Below are 9,646 nucleotides of genomic sequence, written 5' to 3' on the forward strand. Positions count from 1 at the left end.
GTAGAGCGCTGCTGAAAGGAGTGATAACTGGGGTAGCGTTGAGTGTTGAGGTGGATTGACTAAAGTTGAAGATCCCTGGTGTCTGTGACGCATACCGTTTGTTGTGATGCAGACCCGGTGGTAAGCGCAAGCCTGAGGAGACCCTGCCTGTCCTTCTGAGTTTTTATGCATTCACACTCCTTGACTTTTTCCTCAATTTGCTGTGTTACATCGGTGAGAGCTTTTGTTTCAAACCCACTACGGTGTTTCAGGTGCCAAGTTTATGGTATTGTTGCAGCAGTATGGAGGGGGGGGGGGGGGGGCATGTTGCTAGGTATCAGAAATGTCTTATGCAAGTGAGACAGGTTGATGTTTCCAGGGTGAGAGCAGTGCACAAAGTGTCATTTGCTGAGGCAGTGATGAAAGTAGAGGATGGAGGGCAAAGGGTGAGGATGCCTGAGAGGATCCTTGTTATTAGTAGGCCAATACAGAGTGACCCGAACAGTTTGTGCTTTAGTAAGGTGGCTGCTTGGTGTTTATTTCTATGGTCATTAATTGTACTGCACAGATGGAAAGAAAATCCCAGAAGATTGAACTGGTAGTAGCAGCAGCAGATATGTTTTTGGGTGTCAAAGATTTTAGTGCAGAAGAACTACAGGGGGTTTTGAGAGAAGGGGTGGTGGGGTGTGTTGGGGATAGTGGTATTTGTTTTATTTAACTAGGCAAGTCAGTTAAGAACAAATTCTTATTTACAATGACGGCCTACCCCGGCCAAACCCAGACGACGCTGGGCCAATTGTGCACTGCCCTATGGGACTACCAATCACGACCGGATGTGATACAGTCTGGATTCGAACCAGGGACTGTAGTGACAGCCTCTTGCACTGAGATGCAGTGCCTTGGACTGCTGCACCACTCGGGAGACCAAAAAAGGGTATATACAGTATCTGGTTAGATGATGGTGCAATTTCCTTTTTCCCCATATCCCTTTTCTTGTGAACAAATGTGCAATTCACTTCCCGAACTGTGAAAAGCAGCAATACACAACGAAGCGTCTAGTCTGCCGGAAAAACTACATGAAGAAGAATACGCTGCATTGAACCACAGAGTTTTTAAACCCAGAGGTACAACAGTCTTTCGTGAACGCTTCCAATAAGCAGACAAAGCAGACCAGGCCGGGGTTTGTGGTTTGAGAAGTCAATGAGAGAAGTGAAAAATCCTCCCTTAGTTGTTAATTTTCTCAAACTCTAAAGGCATAACTCAGATTTGAGCCAATGTCTTTAGGAGCTGAAGATGCTATGACTACAACCTCGACAAAGTCAAAAACGACTTAATATTGAATGAGTGCCTCTGATTTGGCAACATGCACAGTTTGACGCGTGACGACCGTTGTTTCTGCACATGAGTTTGGCCTCATTCCAAACACTTAAAAGACACACCCTCTCCCCTCAGCCCTCAAATTAAGCGGACACTTCTGATGACGTTTCATGACGTCGGTCGAGTTTACGCTTGCAGGGCAAGGGGCGATTAAAATGAATTGATTTTTTAAATTTAAATGATTATTTTGTATTTTATTTCTCAGAAGAGTTCCTTATTACACTACGGGTGGTTTTTAGTCTCTCTTACTACAGAGAACCCGTGGTTTGGTCTTTAACATCATTTTCTGATTAGTTGAATTTCAAAAGCCGGATAACATCTAGCTCAGAGTTTATGGAATAAGCTATTTTCACTTTAAATTGACTTAAATGGTGCAGATCTCGGTTGCTTGTCGTTTACGTTCACTGCTCATACGTTTTTGACTCATCCTACAGTTTATACTGTTATATAATCTTTGTCGTTTTGTCTTTGTCTATAGTTTCTCTTAATGCTAGGGGGTTACGAAACAATGTGAAGCGCAAGGCCTTATTTTAATTTTCTAAACAATTTTGAACAGATTTTTGCTTTTTTTTCAAGTCTCACTCAATTTCGGCTGATGCCAACTTCTGGAGGTCACAGTGGGGCAACGATATTTGGCTTTCCCATGGATCTGAACGCTCCGCTGGTGTCACTACAATGAAAAATACCTTTGGAGGTAATATTCTACACTCGGAATGTGATGGTTTGCAATTATAATAGTGATAAAGATGCAGTGAAACTGTCTGCTTTTCATCAGCAGGTTTTCTTGTCATGGTCCTTAATTTATAAGCATAATTTTTCTCCACACAGATATTATGTATGGAATAATCGGGACATATTGTATAAAAATACTTCATTGTTTTTCGAATATTGGTTCCGAAATAATATCCTATTGGTGAGCCAAATGGTAAATGCAGAGGGTATTTTTTCTTAGTTAGAAGGAATTCTTATCACTTTACAAGGTCCCTGTAACACCTAAAGATTTTGCAATTGTTTTAGATGCCATTCCCCCAGGTGTTTCTTTATTATTCAGGAACGTGCCAAGACCTGACCCTCAGAGCCTACCTTCCATTGACCCTTTTGACTCATCAGTGTGAAAGATTCTTTTCTCTTTTGGTCCATTCAACAACAGAGCAATACGAACCTTGTTTCAGCAGGATGTTGTATCTATACCTTATGTCATGCCTTATCGGAACGGATTTATTGATAATATCTGTTGGAAAAAAGTTTGGATGTTGCCACACACATTCCTACTTGTTAACAAAATTAAGGAAGTTTCCTTTAAAATTATTCATAAATATTATCCTGCCAACCACTATATGAAGAAGCTTAAGGAAAACATCAACTGAAATTGTACCTTTTGTAATGACCACCCAGAAATGGTGTTACATCTTTTTTGGCATTGTATTCATGTAAGGAATCTGTGGCAAGACATCAGTAGATTTATAATTTAACACATTTATGAAGATTTTACACTATTGTGGAGAGATGTACTGCTTGAATTCTTTACCTATGATAGAAATAAGCTGAAACAATTTTATGTAATTAATTTCATTATTCTTTTGGCCAAATTTCATAGTCACAAATGTAAATTTACAAACAAAACACCACATTTTCTTCCCTTACAAAAATAAATTGAACTGTATTTTAAGACAATTAAATACTCTACTAACAAAAAAGCTGTTAGAATTATAAGTGTATGTATGTCCCTTAAGGTCCTTGTGTAATGTGGTATTGTACCCCTTAGCCCAATTGTCCTTTGTATATTATTTATATATACTTGTGTTTCCACATGTACTTCCTGTATTGATTTGTTGTTAATAATGGTGACATCCCCTCAGTGGTTGAACTCAACTCCTCCCCTTTTATTATACTTTCCCATACTGCATTGCGGTGAATTATGGACCAAAGTGGTAAGCGACAAATGACTCCAGGTTCAGCTGTATTTTAGTTGTATTTGTGTATCAGTAGATTTAACTTGATACACAGCGAAATATATTTAATTTTCAAACGTATTCATATTCAATTATACTTTACAAGTATTATCAGTGGAGTGTTTAAAGTACAAAAATTGCGGCCTTGTAGCAACCTCTCGTTGCCAGCCCACTCCTCGCTAAAGAGCTAATATATTGCTAACGTTAGCTTCCACAGATCTGTGTTGCTACAGTAGTAGCTAGCTAGCTATACTTTTTAGAATAAAGTGGCGGTTGGAGTTGTTCTGCCAGTGCTAAGCTAATAACTTAAATTGTCAGGACAGGACAGAATAAATAATGCGATGTTTGTAGCTTAGACTAAGTGCTAGTTAAGGTCTGCATTCTCCCATCAACTTATGTTACTCCAGAAAATGTTGGCGTTGGCTAAAATGAAACACTAGCGCTTTGCTAAACTATTTATCGTGGTTTTGATCACCTGTGGATTGTCAACTAGTAGTGTCAATGCTAGTAGGAAGTATCGTGTAAATGTTCGCTTGGTAGCAGATGACTGACTCTGGTCACTGACATTTTGAATGATCCATCGTTCCCCCACAGACAATGACCTGCAAGGCACGGACGGCTCGGGGAGTCTTGGGGGCCCTGATGTCCGCAGACGCATCCCCATCAAACTCATCTCCAAACCAACCATCAGGAGCAAACCTGCTCCCCGGACACAAAGACCCATGGGCCGGCAGCCCTCCAAACCCCAGGCTGGGGATGAAGGTTAGCCAGCCACAAGTGCTTTCTCATCTCGTTGTTTTAATTCCCAAGGGCTAGGATTGGGATAGGGAAACCTGTTGCTAGGTCATAGAAGCAAGCTTTCATATGGGACTACTGTAAGGCAACATATCTGTGTTTCTAGAGAGTTTTAGCTTCAAGCAAGAGGAGAGGTTCGACTGTGGTACCAAGGCTGGGGATGTGTTTGCAAGTCAACGGAGGTTCCCCCAGCAAATGTTTTGGGACTTTAAGGTAGTGTTTAAATTTCTATTGTTGGGGGGGGGGGTGCCGGAATGCCTTCCACCTACATCATTACTGTGTCATAGACCTCTTGGTCTTTTCCCCACAGTTGAATTTGATAGGTGAAAAGGATGACATTCCAGCACACTTTTGTGATAAGTGTGGTCTGCCCATAAGGATCTATGGACGCATGGTATGTCTCTTTGATCAAGTTTTACATAGTGTGTTATGTCTAAAAAAAATTTAATAGTAAGAGGCTATGAGTGCAGCAGCTTATAATGTTATTATCTGTATTAACTCACCAGATTCCATGCAAACATGTGTTCTGTTATGAGTGTGCGTTGCTCCACGAGAAGAAGGGAGACAAGATGTGCCCAGGGTAAGCTCTTGACATTATTTTTTAAATTTATAACCTACCCACTAGTCCAGTGGTTCTCAACTGGTTTTGCCTCTGGACCCAAATTAAACCAGGTTGTCTCAGTCACAACCCAATATTCGCATTGTGAAACAAAAAATATCCCTATTGCAATCTGTACAAATATTTTGAATGCTATATTGATAGTAAAGGTAGCAATTATATGACAAGAGAAAAAATTCCCACATTTTTCATTGTCAATAATTACATTTTCCCCATATTCTTGATGAAGAATGTTAATAAGCTCACTTGTTTGAGACCACAAAATCAACCAAATCTGCTAAATAGCTCTGCTAACAGCTATATAAAAAATACTTTGATTGAACAAATGTTGAGTAAAGAGATTAAATTATATATATTTTTAAAGTATCTTCATTCTAATTTCTACACACGTTCTAACTGGATGTACTTGTTTTAAGTTCAGACTGGAGTATTTAAAAAAAAATGTAAAGCATTTTTTTTACTCAGACAGCTGTCTAGTGACGTTATGTTTGATACCGGAGCCCCTGGGCATGCATCAAAATCGCTAAGTAGTTTGCTTCGAAACAGTGTGCCGAGGCTTGTATCACTTTATCAGAAGCACGTGATCAATGACGTCCGGCGCTTCGTTTTGTGGAACAACCACCTGATTGGTTTCGGTAGAAGACAAAGTGTGAAGGCATGTGTGATGTCATCTATACCAATTTGGCTGTTCTAAATTATTTTGACCATTAGGCGCCACTAGTGTACCAAAGCTTCGTAATTAACCTATTTTCTACACAATTGGCTGGAAATGTTTCCTCATTACTACTCGCGACCCATTGAAAACGTCCCACCAGTTGAGAATCGCTGCACTAGTGTATTCAACTGTCCATATACAGGGCACAAGAGTGGCGCAGCGGTCTAAGGCACTGCATCTCAGTGCTAGAGGCGTCACCTACAGACCCTGGTTTGATTCCAGGCTTTATCACAACCGGCCGTGATTGGGATTGGCACAATTGGCCCAGCGTCGTCTGAGTTAGGGTTTGGCTGGGGTAGGCCGTCATTGTAAAAAAAAAAAAAAAAAAAAATGTTCATAACTGACTTGCCTAGTTAAATAAAGGTAAAATATATAAAATATACTATCTGTATGTGTGGTTGCTGACTGCACTTATTAACTAAACCTTTTGTGTTGTTTAGTATGCAGCTCTTCAGCTGCACAGACCCGGTCCAGCGCATCGAACAGTGTCTGCGGGGCTCCCTCTACATGTGCAGCATTGTGAAGGGCTGCAAGCGCACCTACCTTTCCCAGCGTGACCTGCAAGCTCACATCAACCACCGCCACATGAGGGCAGCCAAGGCTTTGGCAAGCCGCCAGGACGCCCTGCACCTTCCCCCATCCACAGAGGTGCCTGACCGCTTCCGTGTGCCCCCGCCTCACCTGCCCAAGACCCAAGGGCACCTCCCGCCCCCTCTCCAACACGGGGGTCATGACCCCTACAGTCAGCCACCACCGGCTTCCCATGATGCACCTCCTCTTTCCCAGGAGACCTTCCGCATTGCCACCGTAACTACACGCGCACGCAGCAACCTCATCACTGTGCCAATCCAGGATGACTCCGGTTCTTCCTCCACCTCTTCCTCCCGTGACCCTCTCCCTCCTGGCCCGGGCCCTGCTCCACCCCCACACCACCACCCTGGGGACTACCCTGGTCAGCCTGTAGTGTCCCACCCCCACCACATGATGGCGCCACCGCAACAGCGCTATGGCCCTCCACCTCCTCCCCCTCCACCCATCAACCACCCCATGCAGCACCCGCCCCAGGGCTCTGGGACACCCCACATGGTGTACAACCAGGCCGGCCCTCCCCCGCCTATGTCCAACGCACCCCCTCCCATTACCCCCCCGCCAGGACACATCATGGGTCAGATGCCCCCCTACATGAACCACCCTCCTCCAGGCCCCCCACCTCAACACGGTGGTCCTCCAGTCAACGCCCCCCCTCCCCACCACTACAACCCTAACTCCATGCAGCAGTTCCCTGAGGACCAGGGCACACTCAGTCCCCCTTTTAACCAGCAAGGGGGTCTGAGCCCTGGGATGTGGCCTGCCCCTAGAGGGCCTCCTCCTCCAAGGATGCAGGGCCCCCCACCTCAGGGCCAGATGCCTGGACCACATCACCCCGATCAGTCCCGCTACCGCCCTTATTATCAGTAAACTCTCAACTCCCCACAAACTCAGGGGCATTGTTTGACTTGTCCCTATTCCTCTCCACTGGTTTGAATAATGTGAACATGAGTCTCTGGGTTCTGTATGACTGTCATTTCTATGGAAACACTTTAGAGACTAGTCTATGGTGAATGTATGTATGTAGCTGTTCACTTTTATTGATATGAACCTTTTGGACTGTCAAATGAGCAACGATACATTTGAATCGCTCCTGTATTTGTCTCCAATGGACATTGTTGTATCTTGAAATTTTTTGGTTTGATGACGTCTCAATAAATATTTTCTAACAAAGCGTTAAATCTCATTATTTTTCAATATTACTAGTTGTGGAAACTGTTTCATCCTTATCATTAGGGGGCAGTGTATGATCTAACATTTGACATTGTTTGTGGAGGGAGCCCTGTGTTTTGGTTAATCACATGACCTGGATTTTAACCTTTTTATTTAAAGTTTTTTCATCAAACTGTTCCCCTTTTTATGTCAGATGGTACAGCACCATCCTTCAGACAATTGCTTAATTGTTTTTTTCTAATTCTCATTTCTGGAAAGAGCTTAAAATAAAAGTAGAAATCCAGGTCATGTGACGTGATTGACCAAAACATGGCCCTAGTTATGTGCGATAAAGGAGAAGATAGCTGCTGGGAGAAAATACATACATTTTGAGAGGGGTGGCACTGTATTTGTGTCAAGGACAAAACCCTAAGATTACTTTATTAAAAAGTATTTTACTAACATTTATGACTTATCAACTGTGTTATCCTGCATGGATGTTGCAGTGTGCTATTTGATGTCACCCTCCCTAGCAAATGCGTCAGGGGAGTATTCTGCCACTACAATGATATCTCACTACTAGTAGTGTTTTGCTGTGGACTATTTGCTTTGTTGATACCAACGATTGTTGAGGCTATTTGAAAATAAGCAACTTTATTGTATGTTCATAAAAAATGGCTTTGCTACACAGAAGTATACACTGAGTGTACAAAACATTAGGAACATCTTCCTAATATTGAGTTCCACCCCCCTTTGCCTTCAGAACAGCCTCAATTTGTCGGGGCATGGGACTCTACAAGGTGTCAAGTGTTCCACAGGAATGCTCGCCCATGTTGACTCCAATACTTCCCACTAATTGGTCTTCACATTATTAATAAACACATTTATTTGATTTATCAAGAGTAGTAAAACTACATGTGTGTCTGGTATTTACACTGAACAAAAATATAAACGCAACATGTAATGTGTTGGTCGCGTGTTTAATGAGTTGAAATACAATTTCTCAAAAATGTTGTGCACAAAGTTGTTTACATCCCTGTTGGTGAGCATTTCTCCTTTACGAAGATAATCCATCCACTTGACAGGTGTGGCATATCAAGAAGCTGATGAAACAGCTCGATCATTACACAGGTGTACCTTGTGCTGGGGACAGTAAAAGGCTACTCTAAAATGTGCAGTTTTGTCACACAACACAATGCCACAGATGTCTCAAGTTTTGAGGGTGCGTGCAATTTATTATTTGAATTTTTTTTATTTCACCTTTATTTAACCAGGTAGGCCAGTTGAGAACAAGTTCTCATTTACAACTGCGACCTGGCCAAGATAAAGCAAAGCAGTGCAACAGAAACAACAACATGGAGTTACACATAAACAAACGTACAGTTTCAACACAAAATAAAATAAAAATAGAAAGATCTATGTACAGTGTGTGCAAATGTAGAAGAGTAGGGAGATACCAGTGCAATATACCGGCTGGAGTGCGTGCTACGGGTGGGTGTTGCTATGGTGACCAGTGAGCTGAGATAAGGCAGGGCTTTACCTAGCAAAGACTTATAGATGATCTGGAGCCAGTGGGTTTGGCGACGGATATGTGAGGGCCAGCCAACGAGAGCATACAGGTCGCAGTGGTGGGTAGTATATGGGGCTTTGGTGATAAAACGGATGGCACTGTGATAGACTACATCCAGTTTGTTGAGTAGAGTGTTGGGGCTATTTTGTAAATGACATCGCTGAAGTCAAGGATCGGTAGGATAGTCAGTTTTACGAGGGTATGTTTGGCGGCATGAGTGAAGGAGGCTTTGTTGCGAAATAGGAAGCCGATTCTATATTTAATTTTGGATTGGAGATGCTTAATGTGAGTCTGGAAGGAGAGTTTATAGTCTTACCAGACACCTAGGTATTTGTAGTTGTCCACATATTCTAGGTCAAAACCGTCCAGAGTAGTGATGCTAGTCGGGCGGGAGGGTGCGGGCAGCAATCGGTTGAAGAGCATGCACTTAGTTTTACTAACATTTAAAAGCAGTTGGAGGCCACGGAAGCAGTGTTTTATAGTGTTGAAGCTCATCTGGAGGTTTGTTAGCACAGTGTCCAAAGATGGGCCAGATGTATACAGAATGGTGTCGTTTGCGTAGAGGTGAATCAGAGAATCACCAGCAGCAAGAGCGACATCATTGATACAGTGGATATAAAAAGTCTACACACCCCTGTTAAAATGCCAGGTTTTTGTGATGTAAAAGAATGAGACAAAGATAAATCATGTCAGAACTTGTTCTACTGTTAATGTGACCTATAATGTGAACAATTCAATTGAAAAACAAACTGAAATCTTCAAGGGGGAAAAATGAAAAATAAAAACCTTACAATAACCTAGTTGCATAAGTGTGCACACCCTCTTATAACTGGGGATATGGCTGTGTTCAGAATTAACCAATCACATTCAAACTCATGTTAAATAGAAGTCATTACACA

At 42.4% G+C, this 9,646-nt stretch overlaps 1 protein-coding gene across 5 annotated transcripts; it reads left to right on the top strand.

Annotated features, from left to right (window-relative positions):
* The first annotated feature begins 1,477 nt into the window (after positions 1 to 1,477).
* Positions 1,478 to 7,199, top strand: LOC106576238 (E3 ubiquitin-protein ligase Hakai). 5 transcript variants are annotated; one of them, XM_014153299.2, is made up of 6 exons: positions 1,482 to 2,050; positions 3,903 to 4,070; positions 4,210 to 4,316; positions 4,414 to 4,497; positions 4,610 to 4,683; positions 5,878 to 7,199. In XM_014153299.2, exons 1-6 carry the CDS (start codon positions 2,032 to 2,034, stop codon positions 6,893 to 6,895), a joined length of 1,470 nt encoding a protein of 489 aa, XP_014008774.1. In that variant the 5' UTR covers positions 1,482 to 2,031; the 3' UTR covers positions 6,896 to 7,199. The 5 variants fall into 5 exon arrangements, with proteins under 5 accessions (XP_014008777.1, XP_014008774.1, XP_014008775.1 ...); XM_014153300.1 differs by lacking the exon at positions 1,482 to 2,050 and adding an exon at positions 3,182 to 3,287; XM_014153301.2 differs by lacking the exon at positions 1,482 to 2,050 and adding an exon at positions 3,294 to 3,308.
* The last annotated feature ends 2,447 nt before the right edge of the window (positions 7,200 to 9,646 follow it).

Source organism: Salmo salar, chromosome ssa17 (genome assembly GCF_905237065.1).
Source record: "Salmo salar chromosome ssa17, Ssal_v3.1, whole genome shotgun sequence".
Taxonomy (NCBI): domain Eukaryota; kingdom Metazoa; phylum Chordata; class Actinopteri; order Salmoniformes; family Salmonidae; genus Salmo; species Salmo salar.

Coding starts and splice junctions, on each gene's coding strand:
- LOC106576238 (XM_014153299.2), top strand. Junction 4,071..4,209: donor ACCCCAGGCTGGGGATGAAG/GTTAGCCAGCCA, acceptor CTGTGTTTCTAG/AGAGTTTTAGCTTCAAGCAA. Junction 4,317..4,413: donor AAATGTTTTGGGACTTTAAG/GTAGTGTTTAAA, acceptor TTTTCCCCACAG/TTGAATTTGATAGGTGAAAA.